The 21,554-nt window shown below is 49.8% G+C and overlaps 2 protein-coding genes across 2 annotated transcripts; one reads left to right on the top strand and one right to left on the bottom strand.

Moving 5' to 3' along the window:
• Positions 1-122: 122 nt before the first annotated feature.
• On the top strand, positions 123-21,147 carry DEDD2 (death effector domain containing 2). Its single transcript, XM_081108041.1, has 5 exons — positions 123-215; positions 802-1,168; positions 2,555-2,677; positions 7,669-7,809; positions 19,928-21,147. The coding sequence occupies exons 2-5, from the start codon at positions 841-843 to the stop codon at positions 20,317-20,319; spliced, it is 984 nt and encodes a 327-aa protein (XP_080964167.1). The 5' UTR covers positions 123-215; positions 802-840; the 3' UTR covers positions 20,320-21,147.
• Positions 13,421-13,912, bottom strand: LOC308531169 (exosome complex component RRP4-like; the record flags this gene model as incomplete). Its single annotated transcript, XM_081108042.1, has 1 exon — positions 13,421-13,912. One exon carries the CDS (start codon positions 13,910-13,912, stop codon positions 13,421-13,423), a length of 492 nt encoding a protein of 163 aa, XP_080964168.1.
• Positions 21,148-21,554: the final 407 nt, after the last annotated feature.

Below are 21,554 nucleotides of genomic sequence, written 5' to 3' on the forward strand. Positions count from 1 at the left end.
CGGCGCGGCCACTGCGGCTGGGGGCGGGCCCTGGGGGCGGGGCTTGGGAACCACACTCTGCGCTTGCGCGTAAGGGGCGTGGCGGTCGCACCTGCGCGAGTTGGAGGAAGGAGGAGGGGCGAGGTGACGCAGGCGTAATAATAGAGAAGGTGCCAGAAAGATCCAAAACAAGTGGCTGCCGCCGTCGCCCAGGAGTCAGCAGACGCCAGATTCCGGTGAGGACCCAGGGCGGCCGAAGGGCGACTGGTGGCGGGTAGAGGGAACCACCTGGGTGCTGGGGAGAGCGCAGTACCGTCCCAGCAGGGCGAGGGGGTAGGATTTGGACAGCACCACCTATGTGGGGCGAAGCGCTGCTGTAGTCAGCCGCGCTTGTGGGGGCCAGAGGGTCACTTTCGGACGGCACCACCGGGGTGGAGCCGTGGGGCTGGTCGGACAGGACCGCTGGACGGAGCCCAGGGCGCGTCCGGGCAGAACTACCCAGGGTCAAAGGGCAGTCGGTAGGGTGCCCCGGGGTGGGCCCCCCAGGCTCGTTCGGACCGAATCACTTGGTCGGTTCCGGAGGCTGGTTCGGAACATACCACCTCGGGAGGGGCGTTCGGGCTCTGCAGGCCTGACCGGTCGGAGGTCGAGTGAGGGCTGACGTTTCGACCTCTTATTAGGGGACTCGGACGATACCATTCGCTTCCGGGGGAAGAGGGAGGCCGAGCCGGCTAGGGTGTGAGGGTAGATCTGCCCCGCGGGTCGAGGGCCGGGGGCCGCACGTCGCTGACCACTGCCCCCTCCCCGCCGAGTGGGTTCTAGGCCCTGGTTCGAGCTGGTTCCGACCCCCCTCCCCCGGGTATGGCGCTGTCTGGGTCGACCCCTGCCCCGAGCTGGGAGGAGGACGAGTGCCTGGACTACTACGGGATGCTGTCGCTTCATCGTATGTTCGAGGTGGTGGGCGGGCAGCTGACCGAGTGCGAACTGGACCTGCTGGCTTTCCTGCTGGACGAGGCCCCCGGGGCGGCCGGCGGCCTGTCCCACACCCGCAGCGGCCCGGAGCTGCTGCTGGAGCTGGAGCGCCGCGGGCAGTGCGACGAGAGCGACCTGCGGCTCCTGGGGCAACTCCTCCGAGTGCTGGCCCGGCAGGACTTGCTGCCGCACCTGGCGCGCAGGCGGCGCCGGCCAGGTAAGGTTGAACGGGAGGGCGATAGACTTCCGATGGGGCGAGGCCCTCGCTCTGCACCTGGGCCCCCGGGATGCCTGATATGGACAGGGTCATACCCGACAGCCTGTGCCCCGTTCCACTCCCCCTCCTCCCCGGGAAGCACAAGAGGGAGGGGCGAGCTTGTGGAATTTGGCCATGTCAATAATGATGTTTGTGGCCACTTTATGGAGGCTTGTTTCATGCCAGACACAGTAAGCCCTTCATATGAACTATCCCTTTATATCCTCCTGGCAGTCCACTGAGGAAGCACTTATTGTCTCAGTGCAGGAAAACAACAGGTTCAGAGAAGTTAAGCAGCTTGTTCACATGGAAGAACTGAGTCCTGTGTGCTGGGCACAGGAGATTTAAGGTGATGGGACTGACTAAGTACTTACATGAGGCTTACATTTATTGGGGTAATCAGATCCTGAAACAGCTAAATGACTTATTTTCATATATGGTTATAGAAAGACTAAAGCAAAGTAGTGGTATAGAGAGAGTAAGGAGTTCTTCCAAGTAAAGGGAGGCCCCCTTAGATTGGATAACCAGTCAAGACCTTTCTGGGAAGGTGACATCTGAACTGAGGCTGCACTGCTGGCCCTGTGCAAGCCCTGAGGCAGGAATGAATTTGGCATCCTCAGAGGCCAGTGTGGCAGAGGGGACCAAAGAAAGGGCAGGGCCTTGCAGATAACACAGCTAGAAAGCAAGAGCTAGGATTCACACTAAGCTGGTTTGTGCCCAGAGTTGATGTCCTTAATCCTTGTGAAGGACAGCAGTCTTAAGAAGGCCAGAAGCTGGAGGGAGTAAGGCACAAGAGCCCCATGCATGCATAGGCCAAGGCTGTTGAGGCCTTGGCAGGATTGCTTGGCGAGGTGTAGGGGCTAGTCTAGGGAGGGGGATTGTGAGGCTCCGCTCACCAGAATAAGCCCAGGGATTTGGATAACCAGGAGAAGGGCAGCACTAAGGAAGAACTGACAGCACATTTGGAGAAATACGTTGATGACGGTCAGGCTCTGGAAGAGAAGATTTGGGGAAACCGAAAAGGCCTGCTTGCTCCATGTGGCTGCAGGAAGAGCGGGTGTGTGTGTGCGCGCGCACGCGCGCAGTTCATGGTGGGCAACATTGCAGGGATCCTTATAATGACTCAGTTTACAGAATAACTCTGGCTGAGTCCTCCTCTATGTCAGGAGGCAGCCAGCAACAACTGGGCGGAGGTGTTGGAGAGGGAATGGGTGCCTGGACTCTGACCTCTGGGGAACTCAGGAACCCTATGGGGCAGGTGTTCATCTCAGGGGGTGGGAATTGGGAGGCTGGGCCAGGGAGGGGCCAGAGGCTATGAATACTTCTTTCCATTTTTCTCTCCCCCAGTGTCTCCAGAACGCTACAGCTATGGCACCTCCAGCTCTTCTACAAAGAGGACAGAGGGCAGCTGCCGTCGCCGTCGGCAGTCAAGCAGTTCTTCAGATGCTCAGCAGGGCCAGTGGGAGACAGGTGAGCTCAGCTGGGTGGGTGTGAGGGCAGTTTCCCTCTCTCCCTTCTGAACCCTGATGAATCTCCTCCATCAAGGAAGGGGCCCAAGCAGCACAATGATTCATTTTTGCTTTGTGTGTTTGCTATTCGTACAAAAGCACATGTCTAGAAGCAACAAATGGAGTTGTTTCTTGTGGTTTTGTATTTCATCTAAATAGCATCACTTCATGGGTTCATTATTCACATGAGTGTCTTTGCTGGACATGTTTCTGAGGTTCATGTTGAGTAACTCTGGTATCTTTTAATTGTGCCGATTAATCCCAATTTCCCCATTTTTTATTTTTATTTTATTGATTGAGAGAGAGATTTGTTGTCCCACTTATTTATGCATTCATTGGTTGCTTCTTTTTTCTTTTTTTTTAAAATATATTTTTATTGATTTCAGAGAGAAAGGGAGAGGGAGAGAAAGATAGAAACACCAACGATGAGAGAGAATCATTGATCAGCTGCCTCCTGCACGTCCCACATTGGGGATTGAACTCACAACCTTGACCGGAATCGAACCTGGGACGCTTCAGTCCGCAGGCCAACCCTCTATCCACTGAGCCAAACTGTCTAGGGCCATTGGTTGCTTCTTGTATGTGTCCTGACCCTGGGGATAGAACCTACAACTGGCATATATCAGGATGATGCTCTAACCAGCTGAGCTACCTGGCCAGGACCCATTTTTTTATTATTCAAACATACAGAGAAATTAAAAGATTAGTACAGTGAAAATGCTCATAGATTCAGTCATTTTAGACTCATTGTGCTGCTTTTGCTTTATATCAGGGGTGGGGGCCATATAAGGCTTACAAAAGCATTTGGTCTGTCCCTGCCAAGGCATTAGGGGTGAGTTAATGAAATGTTTGACCAAATATAGCAGGCTAATTTTGAAGTTGATAATTTTGTATGGCCCACAAATGATGTTATTAATATTCAGATGGCTGGTGGTAGAAAAAAATGTTCCCTACCCCGGTTTTACATGAGTTTATACATAGTTCTGTTCTTAGGTGGTTGTTGTTGAACTCTTTGAAAGTAAATTCCAGGCATCAGGACACTTTACCCCTAAATCACCAGCCCTCTCCTGAGAATAAGAAGATTCTCCCCTAGCATTTCAAGACCATTGCCATACCTAAGAAAGTACACACTAATTTTGATATTCGAATGGTCCATTTTCATGTCCCTGTATGATTGTCTCCATTTTTAGGATCGACTCATAGATGAGTTGTTATGAATTCAGTTATTACCTCTCCTTAAGCTCTTACTAAAATGAAACTCCTCCCCAACCCACACCTTTTTCTTTTTTTCCCATGGCATTGACTTCCTGACCCTACCAGGCCCGTTGTTTTGTAGAATATCCCGATTATTTCGAAAGTGTCTAATAATTTCCTAATGGTATTATTTAACTTGTCCCTTTGCCCTCGATATTTCCTGTGAAGTGGGAATTGGGTCTTGGAGGCTTGATTCGATTCAGGTTCCACATTTGTGGCAGGAATGCTTCTTGGTTGATGCGGTGTGATTTGAATTGGAGCACATCAGGAGGCAGAAGGTCTGGTTTTTCTGTTATGAGGGGCAAGTTTGATCACTTGGTGAAGGTAGTGTCTATTGTATTTATCCTTTGCAAAGTGACATTCCTCCACCCCCTTTATGGTTAATAAACAATCTATGGGATGACACTTGGACACATCCTATTCTGTGACAGCATCCAATGGTGATACCTGCCTGAACCAGTTATGACATTGGTGTTACGAAAATGGTGATTTTCTAATTATTCCGTTTTTCTACACCTATTAGCTGGTATTTTTTCAAGAGGAATTTTTCTTTCCAATTCTGCCCTCCCTTTTTGGTGGAGAGTATCACTATGGACTCACGCATTCTTATTTATTTACTGTGTTATAATCAATTAGTCATTCTTCTTTGTATACAAATTGGCTAGCTCCTGTGTCTTTCTGATGAGTCTGCATCATGCACTGGGCACTTCCTGCTTTGTGTCATTGCAAAATGTGGCACTCACCTGTACTTTTCCTTCCCCAGCCCTGGAATCAACTTCTGTCAGAAGCCTGGTTTCTTTCAGAGGCAGTGGTATTTAGAGACCAAGATCTGGGTGCTGAGTGTGTGTATAATTTCTAGGTTCTTTCAGTGAATAGATTTAGAAACTGTCCTTTTGAAAAGTTCATATTAGTATTTTTAATTCAAAATTAACATACAAGGATTTTTTTTTCTTATATTGAAAATCTTGGTCCTTAATAACATTGAGATAGGGATTTATTTGCTTTATTTTACAACAATTAAAAAATAGCTTCAGCCCTAACCGGTTTGGCTCAGTGGATAGAGCGTCAGCCTGCGGACTGAAGGGTTCCAGGTTCGATTCTAGACAAGGGCATGTACCTTGGTTGTGGGCACATCCCCAGTAGGGGGTGTGCAGGAGGCAACTGATCAATGTTTCTTTCTCATCGATGCTTCTAACTCTCTATCCTTCTCACTTCCTCTCTGTAAAAAATCAATAAATATATTTTTCAAAAAATAGCTTCAAAATTACAATGTTAATACCACTGCTGACTCTTTGAAGGAAACCACGTATTTGTGGTCCTGGTCCTTAGGAGTATATCCAACTGAGAATTTGTACTCAGAATGTTCTTCCAAATAACTTGAAATAATTCTTTTTCCACCTGTTTATGTTACCAATTATATACATAGTTAGGTTTATTTGTTTCTGTTTGTGTTTAATTTTATGGTTTCTTTCCCTCCCTCCCTCCCTGGAGGATATTTTCCCCATTGATTTTAGAGAAAGTGGAAGGGAGGGGAGAGAGAGAGAAACATGGATGTGAGAGAGCTACATCAATTGATTGCCCCAACTGGCACTGGGAACCTGCAAGTCAGGTATGTGCCCTTGACCAGAATAGAACCTGTGACCCTTCGGATTGTAGGCCAACACTCTAACCACTGACCCATGCCAGCCAGGGCATGGTTTGTTTCTTTCATCTTTAAAAATTTTTTTTTTTAAATATATTTTATTGATTTTTTTACAGAGAGGAAGGGAGAGGGATAGAGAGTTAGAAACATCGATGAGAGAGAAACATCGATCAGCTGCCTCCTGCACACTCCCTACTGGGGATGTGCCCGCAACCAAGGTACATGCCCTTGGCCATAATCGAACCTGGGACCATTCAGTCCGCAGGCTGACGCTCTATCCACTGAGCCAAACCGGTTAGGGCTCATCTTTAAAATTTTTTAAAAAATAATACTTATTTTATTGATTTCAGACATAGAAACATCAATGATGAGAGTGAACCATTGATAGGCAACCTCCTGTATGCCCCCTACTAGGGACCAAACCTACAATCCAGAATCAAACCGTGATCTCCTGATTCATAGGTCAACACTTATCCACTGAACTACAACTGGTCTATGTCAAAACTAAAGTATGTAGCCTGGCCGGTGTGGCTCAGTGGTTGAGTGTTGACCCATGAACCAAGAGGTCCTCGGTTTGATTCCTGGTCAGGACCCATGTCTGGGTTTTGGGCTTGATCCCCAGTGGAAGGCGTGCAGGAGGTAGCCAATCAATGTCTCTCTCATTGATGTTTCTATTTCTGTCTATCTCTCTCTCTCTCTACAGCGGTTCTCAACCTGTGGGTCGTGACCACTTTGGGGGTCGAACGACCCTTTAACAGAGGTCGCCTAAGACCATTGGAAAACACATATATAATTACATATTGTTTTTGTGATTAATCACTATGCTTTAATTATGTTAAATTTGTAACAATGAAATTGCAGGTCACCACAACGTGAGGAACTGTATTAAAGGGTCGCGGCATTAGGAAGGTTGAGAACCACTGCTCTATCTCTCTTCCTCTCTCTCTATAATCAATAAAAACATTTAAAAAACAAAAAAGAACAAACTATAAAGTATGTAAAAAAGCATGTTCTTAGAAGTATCACTTTTCCTCTTGTTCCCCCACTCCAGTAAATAGGTGATCAGTTTTATTCATTTCTGGTATATCCTTAGTGTTTCACCTTATAAGACTAGCAAATATATTTATGTTTCACCTCCTTTCTTATGTGAAGTATAGCAAGCTGTAGCCACCTCTTTTGCATCTTGGTTTACTTCACTAAACAGTCTATACTGGAAATTACTCTGTATTCTTTTTGCTACACATTTACATTATTTTCAAGTGTATGCAGTTAACAGCTATAAACAATGCCTTATGGCTGTTGCCATACTGGTCCTGGTGTGACAGTGCAGGATATTCTGTATGGTCACACCTGGGAGGGGGGGTTGCTGGGTGGGGGGGTGTGTTTGTCTGCCCTTCTAGATGATACTAGGTTGTACTTACTCCCCATCTTATGGACAGGGCCTCTGAGGCAGAGGTGCTCACCCAGGGTCTCATGGCAGAGAGCAGCCTCGAGCTCTTCCCCAGGCATCTGCCTTGGCACTCTATCATCTTGTTCTCAACCACTTCATTTTTCTCTTTTTTTAAAATTGATTTTAACCAAAGGAAGGGGGAGGAATAGAAACATCAATGATAAGAGAGAATCATTGATCGGCTGCCTCCCACACACCCCCTACCAGGGATTCAGCCAGCACCCTGGCATGTGCCCTGACTGGAAATCAAACCTCAACCTCCTGGCTCATGAGTCGACATTCAACCACTGAGCCACACTGAGCAGGGCTCTTTTTTTTCTTCTTTTAATCCTCACTCGAGTGAGGATATTTTTTCCATTGATTTTTTTCAGAGAGAGAGGAAGGGAGGGAAGAGAAGAAGAGAGAAGAAAGGAAGCATAGATGTGAGAGAGACACATCGATTGGTTGCCTCCCACACATGCCCCATGCATCCCAACCGGGGATAGGGATTGAACCTGCAACCCAGGTACACACTCTTGACTGGAAATCAAACCCACGACCTTCTGGTGTGCAGACCGATACTCTAACCACTGAGAACACCAGGGCTCAACCATCCCTTTTTTCTCAGGCTCCCCCCCGACCAAGCGGCAGCGGCGGAGTCGGGGCCGGCCCAGTGGTGGTGCCAGAAGGCGGCGGAGAGGGGGCCCAGCCGCCCCCCAGCAGCAGCAGGAACAGGCCAAACCCACCTCAGAAGGCAAAGTGACCTGTGGTAGGTGTCTGTGGGCCTTGAGGAACGCATGTACAGTGTCTGTGGCAGGCTGCTGAGCCAGAGGACAGGAGGAATGGGTACTTGTCTGAGGTGTGGCATACCTAGTGACACCCAGCAGGAAGCAGGGGTTCTTGTCTCTCTGTTTAGCAGTGGAATATTCTTCTGTTCATCTTGCTTATGTACATTCTGCCCATAGTTAAAGGATCACACCCTGTGCTAGGAAGCCTTCCCTGATAATCCACTGCCACCAGTTTCATTTATTCAGCTAAGATTTGCAAGTGTATATTTATTCAACAATCATTTCTTCTGCAACGGTGGAGTGATATAGGGGCGAAAAGAGGACCCTGTGACAAGCTGCTTGATTTACCTCCTGGCCTTAGCAGTTAAATAGGCTATCTGATCTTGGGCAGGTGACTGAACCCCTCTGTGCCTCAGTTTCCACAATCTGTAAAAGGAGGCTGTTAATGGTACCTTTCAACTAGGATTGTTGAGAGAGAAAATGAGTTAACACTTGTAATATACTTGGAACAGCATCTGTCCTGGGCCCTTGCTATGTACTCTTTTTCTCACTGTCACTGTGGCATGTGCTTGGGGCAGGAAGAGCAGGGAGGTCCCTGCCTTAGTGGAGGTGACCTTTTTAGTAGAGTGACAGACCAGTGAAACTGAAGTTCACTTTAGACAATAAGCCCCTCAAAGAGGGGGTGGGGATGGGGTGGAGCAGCCCACAGGCCTCCAAGTCAGTGGGAGTTTGGCTTTTATTCCTTGCAGCAAGTGCTATCAAGGGATTTGAGCAGGGGGTGAGGTAATCTGATACCTGTTTTGAAAGGAATGCTGACTCCATCTGGAAAAACAGTTAATAAATGCGTTAGGATTTGTAAAGTACTTAGAACAACTCCAGGCACATGGTACATGCCCTGTTAGGTGTTTGTTAAATAAAAGTGGGAGCAGGGAAATGAGTGACAAGGCTGCCCAGTCCAGCAAGAAGGAGCGGTCTGATCTGTGTTGGTCACATTGGAGAGGGTGAGAAGGGGATGGACTAATCGTATATAATAAAAGCCTAATATGCAAATCATCCCCTCGACCAGGAGTTTGACCAGGGGGTTGGGCCGGCCAGCCAACCACAGGAAGGGAGGCCTCCAGCCAGCAGCAGGCAGCCGCTAGGGATGCTACATGTGCACAAATTTTGTGCACTGGGCCTCTAGTTAGGAAATAAATGTAGAGCTGACTGAACCTGCAGACAGGTTGGGTTAGATGTGTTGGGAGGACTCTGCTCTGGAGACTCATGCTCAAACCTTACCCTGGAGAAAATCCACCTGTCTTGAAGGAAGGACACAGGCCTTGGTGGGCACTCTCTCACTCCCCCTCCCCACTCACATCTCTGAGTTGGGCAAGCCTGTGGGCACAGGATCAGGTGGTAAGATGCTCAGGCAGGGGTGGGAGGGTGGCAGAATTATAGGTGGGAAGGTTTGAGGTTGAAGCAGCTCTGCATTCCCCAGAACACCTCAGCCTAGGATGCTTCCTCTGACCATGCTGCAGCACCTCCTCCAGGACTCAGAGCAGCCATGCCTGCCACTTCCCAGTGCCCGCCCCCTTCTCTCCCCCATAGATGAGACTGCAGATACCTGTGCTGGGCAGGACACAGAGCTAGCCTGTGTCCTCAGACACCAGCTTGAAGGGTGGCTGCCAGGTTGTGACTCTCCCCCCAGTCAGGGCTAATTACCCCACCAGGCTGGCTGGGCTGCCCAGGGAGTCACTCCTGCCTAGGGAGCAAGCCAAGCTGAGCCTGGGAGGGGTTTTGCCAGTAGAGGCATCAGGTCTCTTTCTTGAGGGCAGGGAGGTGGTTCATGGGGTGTGGCTGGCAATGATAGGGGGGATGGGTAAACAGGTCTGACTGCTGACTCATCAGGCAGGGTGGGGCTGATTGAGGTGCTCCCTAGTAGGGCCCTGCTGAAAGCAGCAGTGGCTTACCTTTAATGAGACCCAGTCCCTAGGGTAAAAGGAGGCCCCTCCAGACCTGAGTGCGGAAGGATCCTGCTGTTCTTGCCCCCTTCTCACTTGTGACAGCTGTGGGGGTTGGCCCCCTGTTAGCTTCCCTCCACTGAGGGGTAGAACCAGACTAAACTCGCAAGGGCCATAGAGTGTAAGGAAGAGAGCACATGGGGGTTGGGTGAGGGCTTAGACACAGGACCTCTTGAGTTTTCATATCCTCTCAGGGCGGTCACTGGGCACTTAGCTGGGCATGCTATCCACCTGACTGAATTTTCTGGACAGTGTTGAGGTATAGGGGTCATGGCCCCCATTGTGCAGAGTGGCAGTGGTGAGGCTGGGTCGAAACTTGGGGTTTTTCATTTGGTAATTCCATACGTATTTATAGAACAGTCATGCTAGGCGCAGCAGGGACAGGAGGCTCTTGCCTTCTAGTAGCTTGAGTTCTGGTAGGAGGAGAAAGCCAAGAGACAGATGTCAGATGTCAGGTGAGAAGAGAAACAAAACAGGGCAAGGGGGTAGAGTGATGGAAAACACAGTTCTAGACATATTTTCTAGATAGGGTGGTCTAAGAAGGCCTCTCAGAAGAACATGTGGATGGTTGGGGTAGAATGTTCCAGATGGGTTCCAGCAGGACCCCAGGCCCAAGAGGGAGTATGCCAGTATTGGTGAAAGGGTGGCAGGGAATCTGACAAGGCTGGGGTGGAGGGAGCGAGGGAAGGCTGCTAGGAGGTGAGGGCAGAGCCTGTGAGCCATGGGCCATGGTTTTGCAGTTTTTTAAATGGTAGAAAGCAATTAGAGGATTTGAATGATAGGCTGTACTTTGCTTTTCATTCAGTCCTTTTTTGGTTGTTGTGTGTTAATTCTCACCTGAGGACATTTTTCCATTGATTTTTAGAGAGCTGGAAGGGAGGGGAGAGTCAGAGAGAGAGAAACATTGTTGTGAGAGACACATTGATTGGTAACCTGCACCTGAGCTGAGGTACATGCCCTTGACTGGAATTGAACCTGGGACCCTTCAGTCGTGGGCCGAAGCTCTAGCTATTGAGCCCAACTGCGGCTAGCGCTCCTTCACGGCTTTCTGTGGAGGAGATCGAGAAGCAGACTAGTGTAATGAACCCCATCTTTTATCACCCAGTTTCAGCAGTTGTCAACTTGTGGCTGATCTCATTTCATCAGCCATATTGTTTGGGAGTTAGTTTCAGGTGCCCTGCTATTTCATCTGTAGATTTTTCACTGTGTATCTCTAAAAGGTCCAAATTCTTTTTTATTTTAATCTTTATTCAGATGATTACAAATGTTCCTCTTCCGCCCCCCCTCCCCATAGTTCCCCTCCACCCGGTTCTCACTGCACCCCAGGCCCTCACCATCCCACTGTCCATGTCCATCTTTGTCCAATCTCTTCCCACATCCCCCCCCACACTTCCTTCACCCCAAGAATTGTCAGTCCACTCCATTTCCATGCCCTTGATTCTATTACATTCATCAGTTTATTCTGTTCATCAGATTTTTTATTCATTTGATTTTTAGGTTCACTTGTTGATAAATATTTGTTGTCACTTTGTTGTTCATAATTTTTTATCTTTACCTTTTTCTTCTTCCTCTTCTTAAAGAATACCCTTCAGCATTTCATATAATACTGGTTTGGTGGTGATGAACTCCTTTAGCTTTTTCTTGTCTGTGAAGCTCTTTATCTGACTTTCAATTCTAAATTAGAGCTTTGCTGGTTAGAGTAATCTTGGTTGTAGGTTCTTGCTATTCATCACTTTGAATATTTCTTGCCACTCCCTTCTGGCCTGCATACTTTCTGTTGAGAAATCAGCTGACAGTCATATGGGTACTCCCTTGTAGGTAACTAACTGTTTTTCTCTTGCTGCTTTTAAGATTCTCTCTTTTTCTTTTGCCCTTGGCATTTTAATTATGATGTGTCTTGGTGTGGTCCTCTCTAGATTCCTCTTGTTTGGGGTTCTCTGCGCTTCCTGGACTTGTAAGTCTATTTCTTTTACCAGGTAGGGTAAGTTTTCTGTCATTATTTCTCAAGTAGGTTTTCAATATCTTGCTTGCTCTCTCTTCTTCTGGCACACCCATAATTTGGACGTTGGTACACTTGAAGTTGTCCCAGAGGCTCCTTACACTATGTTCATATTTTTGGATTCTTTTTGCTCTTCCGGTTGGGTGTTTTTTGCTTCCTTGTATTTTAAATCTTTGATTTGATTCTTGGGATCCTCTAGTCTACTGTTGAATCTCTGTATATTATTCTTTATTTCAATTAGCGTATGCTTAATTTCTGACTGGTCCTTTTCCTTTTTTTTTTTTTTTTTTTTTTTTTGCATTCTCACTAAGATCCTTGAAGGTCTCACTAAGTTCCTTGGAGGTTTCTAGAAGATTCTTGAATAACCTTATAACTGTAGTTTTGAACTCTTTATCCAGTAGTTTGCTTTCTTCCATTTCTTTCATTTGTGACATGTTTCTTTGTCTCTGCATTTTGTGTATGTTTCTGTGTATTGGGTTGCTGCTAAGTCTCCTTGAGTTGATAGAGTGGCCTTGTGTAATACCTAGTACACAATAGGGCCCAGTGGCTCAGTCTCCCCCATTACCTGAAGTGGACACTCTTGGTGCACCCCTTTGTGGGCTGTGTGCAATCTTGTTGTAGTTGAGCTTTGATTGCTGTTGGTGTCACTGGGAGGAATTGACCTCCAGGCCAGTTTGCTGTGAGGACCAGCTTTGTCTACAGTGGAAGAGCTGCTGTGCAGGAGAAACCCTTATGGGGCAGGACTTGGTTCAGTGGGGCTTAGGTGCTCACTGAGTCTGCCCCTTGGAGTGTGTTGCTCATGGATGTGAAGAGTTGTAAGCTGGTATGGTCTCACACTGACCACTGGGTACACTGGCTCTTGGATCTCCAAGGAGGTGCAAAGTTAGCCACCTGCCTGGGGCCACCTAGCAGGAGCTACAGAGAGATCTGCAGATTCCTCCTCTTTGTTTGGGGTTTGGAAGTGCCCAGATGAGGCCCAGGTGTGAAGTAAGGCAGGCTGGTGCTGGTGCCAGCCTTGGGCCTTCTTCTTCTTCTTTTTTTTTTGTTTTGTTGTTGCTGCTTTATTGATTTTAGAGAGAGGGAGAGACAGACACATTGATGAGGGAGGGAGACATCGATCGGCTGCCTCCTGTATGCCCTCTACTGAGGATCAAATCTGCAACCTGGACATGTGTCCTGACCAGGAATCAAACCAGGGACCTCTTGTTTCATGGGTCGATGCTCAACCACTGAGCCATACAGCCAAGCTATAAAGGCAACTTCTTGAGGCATTGTACTTTGTGAAGTGATGGTTAAGTAGAAAAGGAAAGATTCTTTGTATTATTCCAGATGGGAGTTCACTTGGAACACTGCGTACTTTTAAAGACACAAAACCAGCCAAGTGCTGGGATGTGCAGGCAGCCCAAGGGGCCAGCAGCGCAGTTCACCTCTCCCAGGTTTCGCCTTCGAACAGAAGAAAGCAGGTCTGTGGCTGGGGGCAGCCCAATGTAGGTCCATGATGAGTTTCGGAGCCACACACGGAACTACAACTCAGATTCTTCACTTTCAAGAGCTGCTCTGTCAGGCACAGTCCTGTCCTTCAGACACTTCTGCCTAGCCCTCCTGTTCTAAAAGTCTCTGACGCGTTTCCATCACAATTTCTTCCATTATTTCTGGCTTTAAGATGTCTTTAATCTGATGTGGAAGGGATGCCTCATAGCAATACAGGATGCTGGTATCATACAGCATCATCCTCTGAGTTACCAGCGAGACGATACAGTTCCGAAGCTGGGAGATCACCTCTCGATCGGTAAGGGAGATAGGCTCCAGGTTTGCAACAAAGCCCCCTGCATCCTCTTCTTTGTGCTCAGGTGTAGGGTAGATCCAGATGAAGCCATTGTTACCCAGAATCACTGAGGCACCACAAGGCAAGTCATGGAAATGAGTCTTCTGCCGCTTCACCAGGGTGGGGGAAACCTGGACCAAAACACCCTGACCTAGCTTTCCGTATTTCAGACTCCTCATGTGCAGGGAAACAGCTCCGTCAGAGAACACTGCCTTCACCTCAGCACTGATGAGGTCCCCTTCCTGCAAGAAACGTCTCATGCTTGGGCCTTCTTTTGATAGCTTTGGGGCTCCCTGACCCAGCTGCAGCTTGTTTGACAGGTTTTAGGCTAAGAAAGGAGAGGCCATTCATCTGCAAAAGCCACTGTGCGTAGCTTGTGTGGGGTTGTAAATTGGGTAGGGCAGGTTCTCAGGGACTCTCCAGGGTGGAGCAAACAGCAATGGCTGCCAGTCAGCCCTGCGTCAGGGAGGTCTGGCAAAGGAACTATGACTGTTGCGAGCACCTCCGTCTGGAAGAAAGCCGCCCCCGTGTTCCTGCCCAGATGCCAGACAGTCCAGTTTCTCCCGATATGTGTCTGGGTCCCCCAGAGTCTCGCCTGGCACTGGAGTTCAGAGCAAGCCGGAGCTTGTATCTCCCTCCCGATTAAAAAAGCAGCGTACCCAGGTGCCAGCCTATTCTGTGCCTCTGCACCTCCTACCAGTCTCAATGCGCTTTCTTCTTTACCTCTCTAGTTGTAGTACTTCCACTCAGCCAGCTTTCCCGCAGCTCTGGATGATAGTTGTTCTTTTAGTTGTAATTTTGATGTGGTTGTGAGAGGCAGCAAGTATAGGTGTTTACCTATGCCGCCATCTTGGTTCTCTCCCAGAATTCTTTTTAAAAGTTAACAATAATGTTTTATTATCAAATATATAATTAGCACTCACATTTCCAGTTGTCTCATGAGTATTGGTTCTCCTGAATCTCTCCTAATCTATTGTATTCCCCCACCACTCTTTTCTCTCTTTGTTCCTTGCATTGTGTTTGTTGAAAGTAGTTGTCCCATAGCCTTTTCCAAAGACGGGATTTTGCCAGTTGCATCCTGTGGGAGGGTTGATTGCATGTGTTCCTCTGTTATCTATACGTATCTCCTAAAAATTGGTAGTTAGGGCTCGAGAGGCTTGATCAGAGGCTTGTTGGTTCATTTATTCAAGCTCACTTCTCAGGTGAGCTTAACCTTTCTCTGACATTGGTGGCAGCTTCTCCTCATTATCTTGATCCATTAATTCAGTAAAGATTCAAGAACTTTACATTTGGCACCTAGACTCTGGCTCTGTCTTAGGAAAGAGACTGGAGGAGAGGAGTGGTCCTGTTGTCCAGAGGAGGGTGGTCCTGGCCCTGTGTGGCAGTGGAGGGCGGGGGTCTTTCCATTGGAGCTGGCTGCCTCCCTCCACTATGTACCAGGGGAGCACAGGCCCTCTTTGCCCCCAGCCCTCCTACTAGGAACTCCCAGGAGAAGACCTGAGTGAAATTATTTCTGGCCCCAAGCCACACCTAGCACAAGGACTGGCATGCAAGGCTGTTCACTTGTTCTCCTGGCCCTGTCCCTCATATCTTTACTGATCCCTCATGAGGAAGTCCCTCCCATTTTCCTCTGCCCTCAGTGTTGTTTGGGTTTGGAGGATCAGAGAGTTCTTGGGCCCACATGAGTGTAGGAAACAGGAAAAGCCCTCTTCTATAGGAAGACATACCCCTACCCTCTGTCCTGGGGGCAGGGAGCATTTCCCTACAACTGTCCAAGTAGAGAGGGCCTGTTGACCAAGTCTTGGTGTTCCTGGCCACAGGAAAAACCTCAGCCAGCCCCCCGGCCCAGGTCACATGTGTGCTTGGTGCTCTTCTGCCTCACCCCTTTCTGTCACACTGAGCCAGCCCATCTACTTCTCTGCATGTCTACTCCTTCCATTCTGGGCCAGCCACCTTCAGCCTTCCCCAACTGGTGCCCTGGTTCTGTCCCTGTCACCCTGCTGTACTTGGCCTCAGCTGTTCACCTGTATCCGGCCATGTAATCCTCACAGTGGGCCCAAGAGAGCACGTGCTGTGGTGAGGGTGTCTCACAAAGGAGGCCACTGAATCGCGGAGAGGTGTGGTCAGCCTGGGAGATCCCAGACTCCTCCCTGCCAGGGCCTCCATTGTCCCCTTGTGCCCTTCTCCTCCACCGTGATCCAGCCACACTGGCTCAGTCTGTGCAAGTCCCAAGTTGTTTTCTGCCTCTGGATTGTCACGTGCTGTCCTCTCTTCTGGGAATGCTACTCTTCTTTCCTCCTGTTTTTCTGTCTCAACCTACTTGTCCACATTCACATTTCACTTCTAATGTCATTTCCTGGAGAGGTCCTCTGTGATCATTTCAATCTAAATTACACCTCATTCTCTATAATTTTCTCTCTTCACCCTCAGGATGTCTTTTAATTACAGATTTCTGTGTATGGTTGTGAGAGGCCGCAAACGGGGGTAGTTAAGAGCTCGGGCTCTGCAGCCAGGCAATTGGAATTCCAGCTTTTCCACTTCTTGTTTTTGTGGCCTTGAGCAGGTGATTCATCCCTGTGCCTTGGTTTCCCCATCTGCAAAAAGGGGATAATAGCACTGCCTTATACAGTTGCAGGGATGATCAAAAGGGTCAGTAGGTGTGAAGTGTGTGTCAGCCTGCAGTAAGTACTATAGAGGTGTCACCTATTATTACATTATTTTGGTGAGGAGTCAAGAGGAAATTGCACGTGTGCTGTGATCCAGGGCCAGTGATGGAGCAGCAGTTCAGATAATGCACGGCTTCTGTGCGCTCTCCTCAAGGTTGGACTGTGGTCTCCTCTGTAAATGGGGATACTGAAGGTGCTGTGAGGACTTGGGGGCCCAAGATGGGAAAAGACTTGGGTAGGGTCAGGCCCATGGCAAGTGCTCCCTAACTAGGGGTTATATGTCTTTCAGTTCCTGTGGCGGGGTGCTCATGTCACTTCCCTGTTGCTGGTACTCAGTAAACAGCTGTTGAATAAAAGAATGAATGAGACACACATGACTCCACTCTGGTTCTGTCCTCTTTCTAAACACCACCTCTCATGTTATGGGGTGGGCTATGGGAGAATAGACAGTTTATGCCACAGGTCTAGTAGCAATTTGTGCTGAGGAGAAAGGTGATCTGGGAGGCATTCATCTGGGCAGGACATGGTGGGTGAATGGGGCCGTTGTGGTCAGAGGAGGCCGGCAGGTCATTTTTGTGAGTGAGTAAGGCTTGGCTTGGGAGTACTTCCCTTGTGACTAGAGAACAGGGATGGGAAGATTTAGCTGGGATTGAAGGAGATGGGCAGTGGTTGTGGGATTAGCTGTGGGTGTCAAAATCATAGTTCCTGTTTCTGAGTTTCTTCTGTGCTGTGGGCCCTGGGTCAAGCATTTCACAAGCTGTCTCATTTAATCCTCATGACCCCACTGTGTAGCAGAGAATTCTTGTTTATGTTTTTCAGATGGGAAACCTGAGGCTCAGAGAGGTGAGGGCACATGCCCAAGGCCCCACAGCTAGAGAGTGGCAGAGCCGGGACTCACCGCAAGGTCTGTCGGACTCCGCCACCTGGCTCTGTGCCTCTGCCTCTGAGCCAGCCCTGTGTGGCCTTGGACAGGTGCTGCTTCTCCCAGTCCCCTTGTTCCCCAGCCCACACTGATGGAGGGCATGGTCAGACATTTATAGGAGTCAGGGATGTGAGCCCAGAGGTCTTTTCTGGTCCTTAGGATGGAGGGAGCCAGATCTGAATGGGAGCTTCTGGGGGCTGAGGCCAGGTAGGTTCCCCTGGGTCTTGAGCAGAGAGGGTGAGGTTCCCTTTGAGGCAGAAAGAGGAAGGGTTTGGGGTTTGCGTGGTAGGAGGAAATGGGTGGTGCTGAGAAGACATCTTGGGGAGCAGGGACCTGCCTTTTACTTTCTGCTCTGCTGCTCACACTGTCTGTGAAAGGTGAAGAGAGTCTGGGATATGACACTTCCCTTCCCAGAGCTTCAGTTTCCTCCTCTGCCATTTGGGTTGAATGTGGTCCCTGCCCCACAGGGCTGATCCTGCTAATCCTACTGGATCCCCAGAGGTAAAGCATTCAGCACACTGGAGCTGTTGCAGGCTGCCATTCTTGGAGCACCCGTTGAGCACTTTGCCAGCTAGTTTCTTTTTTTTTTTTTTCTTAAGATTTTATTGATTTTTAAAAATTTTTTTAATTGATTTCAGAGAGGGAGGGAGAAGGAAAGAGAGATAGAAACATCAGTGATGAGAGAGAATTATTGATAGGCTGCCTCCTGCATGCCCCACACTAGGGATTGAGCCCACAACCCAGGCATGTGCCCTTGACTGGAATCAAACCTGGAACCCTTCATTCTGCAGGCCAACACTCTTTCTACTGAGCCATACCAGCTAGGGCTGATTTTATTGATTTTTTTTAGAGAGGAAGGGATAGAAAGAGAGAGAGAGGGAGGGAGAGTGGGAGAGAGAGAAACATCGATTGTTTGCCTCCCACATGTGCCCCAGTGAGGGATTGAACTCAAAACCTGGGCATGTGCTCTAACTGGGAATCAAACTCGCCACCTTTTGGTGAACAGGACGATTCTCCAACCAACTGAGCCACACTGGCTAGGGCATAATATTTGTTCCTTTTAATCCTCTTAACAGTCCTTCACAACAGAGATTGTCCCCTCTGTTGTGAGCAAGGACCTGGGCTCAGAGAGGTTGTGACTTGTCCCAGGTCGCACAGCTAGAGCTTAGATTGGAATCGGCTTTATTGACCTGAAGCTGCTCTCTGGGACATGGGAGGCTCAGCAACCTCTGTCATGTGCTGCCACTGCCTGGCCATGTGACTTTGGGCAAATCTGTGCACTTCTTTTTGCCTCCATTTCCTCATCTTTAGAGTGTGTGGGTGTGGAGGCGGGGGGTGGGAGGGGGGGAGGGATAGGGCCTCCCTCACAGTGTTGTTTGTGGATTCAGTGAGTTCATAGGAGCCTAGCACTTGGAGTGGCCCTGCAGGTAGTCAGTGCGCTGTGGTATGACTGCTGTTATTTATAGTTTATAGCCGGTCCTCAGGACAGCCTGTGCTCTTTGTGAAGAGGAGGTTCTGTTAGCAGCCCCATTTCACAGGTGCAAATTCAGTAATCCCAAAGGGAGGTGGTATGCCGGGGTCACATTTATAAGGATAACCTTAGAAGTCCCATGTCCTGTCCACTGCACAGAGCTGCCATTTCATTTGGGCGGATGAGGGTAGGGTTGTAAGTGACAGAAACTCACTTAAGCAGAAAAAAAGTGCCTCATGTGATGAGCTCAGGAGTCTTTCCCTCTCTATCGTTGGCCCTGGATGGGCTTCATTTTCTCCCCTCCTGGGGGCAAAGTGACCCCCAGCAGCCCCAGGCTTACAGCCCACCATCCTAGCAGCCTCTGAGGAAAGAGAGTACCTGGTTCCAATAGAACCAGCCCAGCCCCAGCCTCAAGTCTTCTGGGTCCGGTGCTTGCTTGGTAGGTGCAGGGTAGGGGATGTGGTTGACTCCCCATGAATCTCAGTTATTTGAAGGCAAGAGAGGGGTGAGGCCGGTTGTCTAAAGGCAAGTTGTTCATTCATGCGTTGATTCCTTCATAAATATATATAAGCAACTACTATGGGCCACGGGGCTATACAAGTGAACAGAACAGACCAAAGTCTGTTTTTCACATTGTGGGGATATGGGTGATAGCATGACAGGAGAGAAAGCATAAATCAGGTAAGATGGTGGTGTAAGCACCTTGGGAAGAATGGAGCAGGGTATGGGGATCTGGGAATGCTGGAGGCCAGGGTGGTGGTTGTAAAGTTTAAAATGGGATGGTTGCGGCAGGCCTCTTTGGGAAGGTGACATTTGAGCAAAGACCTTGAAGGAAGTGAGGGAGCAAGTCCTGTGAAGACTGGGGACAGAGCATCCCTGCTGACAGAGAGCAGGGCTTGGTGGAACCTGCCTGGCAGTATTGGGCGGAAGCGCAGCAAGGAGGGTGGTGAGGCTGGACTGGGGCACATGAGGGGAGGAGGAGGGCACCAGGTCAGGAGGTACAAGAGGCCAGACCAGAGGAGGGAAGCCGTGTGAGGGTGTTACCCATACTTGGGTGTGGTTACCAGAAGTGGGAAGGATGTGGGTCAGGTGCAGTGCAACCCACAGGGTAGTGGGAGGAGCCTGCAGAGGAGGCTCAAGGGAGGGAGGAGTGGCGTCCCCCTGTGCAGTGTATTAGGTGTCAGCCCCTCATTGACCAGTCCCTCTTCCTCCATAGACATCCGGCTCAGGGTGCGAGCAGAGTACTGCGAACATGGGCCAGCCTTGGAGCAAGGTGTGGCATCTCGGCGGCCCCAGGCGCTGGCGCGGCAGCTAGATGTGTTCGGGCAGGCCACTGCAGTGCTGCGCTCCCGAGACCTGGGCTCCGTGGTGTGTGACATCAAGTTCTCAGAGCTCTCCTATCTGGACGCCTTCTGGGGGGACTACCTGAGTGGTGCCCTGCTGCAGGCCCTGCGGGGTGTGTTCCTAACTGAGGCCCTGCGTGAGGCTGTGGGCCGGGAGGCTGTCCGCCTGCTGGTCAGTGTGGACGAGGCTGACTATGAGGCTGGCCGGCGCCGCCTGCTGCTGATGGAGGACGATGGGGGACGGCGCCCAACCGAGGCCTCCTGATCCTGGATCTGGCAGGACTGACCCCACTTCCTAGCCTCTGGGCCACCTTCACCTCGGGAGGATGAAGACTATCTTTGCCCCTAGGGGACTGTCACTCCAGCAGCTCTGACTGAGACAGACAGACAGATGGCCAGGCCCCCCTGACAGCCTGGCGCCTTGACAGCTCCTCTGACAGGATGTGGGCTCTGAGGCCTAAACCACTTCCAGCTGAGTTTCCTTCCCAAACCCCCTCCCCCTAACCCGACCCTCAAGTGTGTTCCTTCAGCTCCAGCAGGCCAGGGCCTCAGGCATGCAGGTCCCAAGGGAAGGAGTCAGCCACACAGTCACCAAAGGCCCCTGCACATTATGTTCCCTACCCTGGGTTGTGTGCACACACTGCCCCATGGAAGTCTCCCCTGGGCTCCTGTCCTGGCCTGCTCCACACAATTCTTTGGCCTAAGGGCTTTTCTCTCAGGATCTCTGATTTTATCGCCCCCAACCCTGGGCTTCAGCCACACCAGGCACCAGAGCTGGGGCACACATGGGGCCTGCTCACTTTGCCCACACATCTCTACAGCCGCCAGGGCTCTGCCCACCTTCCACACACAGACCTGGCCCTTCACCTTATCCTTCTCCCCAGAGTTGGACACGGACTTGCACAAGGACTACCCCCAGAGTGTCACGTGTGTGCCAGCAGGATCAGACCAAGTGTGCTGCTGTTGGCCATGGGGCCAGGACCAGTCAGCTGCCTTCTCAGAAAGGGAAAGGCAAAGGCTTGGGGGCTTATGGGAAAGGTATTTTATAAATGGCACCAATAAAACTGCCCTGGAAGGGGCATAGGTGGGCATCAAGGCTCTCTGGGACTCTTACTTAATGGGCTGTGGAAGGAGCTGATGAGAGCCTGGGCCTAGTACCAATCCTGGAGTTGCTGGCCCAGTATCAGGCAGGAGGGTGAGCAGGATGCTGGGCCATCTGCCAGTTGCCACCACAGGCTTGCTGTCCTCCTTGGGCCTCAGTTTCCTTATCTGTCAAAATACTGCCTTGTAGTCACAAACCCTCCCAGCCCCACTCACACATACTTTGCTTCTTGGGAGTGTATTTTTAACTTGCTCAGTGACATAGGCCAGCCATCTGCAAAGCTGATGGAGCTCAGAGGTTTGGACACCAAACCAATCAGCAGCCAGGCTTCTCTGCCTAGAACCCTTTTCCATAGTTCCTTACCTATCACACCCTCTAAACCAGTGGTTCTCAACCTG

Source organism: Myotis nattereri (assembly GCF_964212035.1).
Source record: "Myotis nattereri genome assembly, chromosome: 15".
NCBI classification, from domain to species: Eukaryota; Metazoa; Chordata; class Mammalia; order Chiroptera; family Vespertilionidae; genus Myotis; species Myotis nattereri.

Bases quoted from the DNA above. Each gene is read 5' to 3' on its own strand.
- DEDD2 (XM_081108041.1), top strand. From the start codon at position 841: ATGGCGCTGTCTGGGTCGACCCCTGCCCCGAGCTGGGAGGAGGACGAG. The intron at 1,169-2,554 runs GTAAGGTTGAAC...TCTCTCCCCCAG, and splicing joins GCGCAGGCGGCGCCGGCCAG to TGTCTCCAGAACGCTACAGC. The intron at 7,810-19,927 runs GTAGGTGTCTGT...CTTCCTCCATAG, and splicing joins AGAAGGCAAAGTGACCTGTG to ACATCCGGCTCAGGGTGCGA.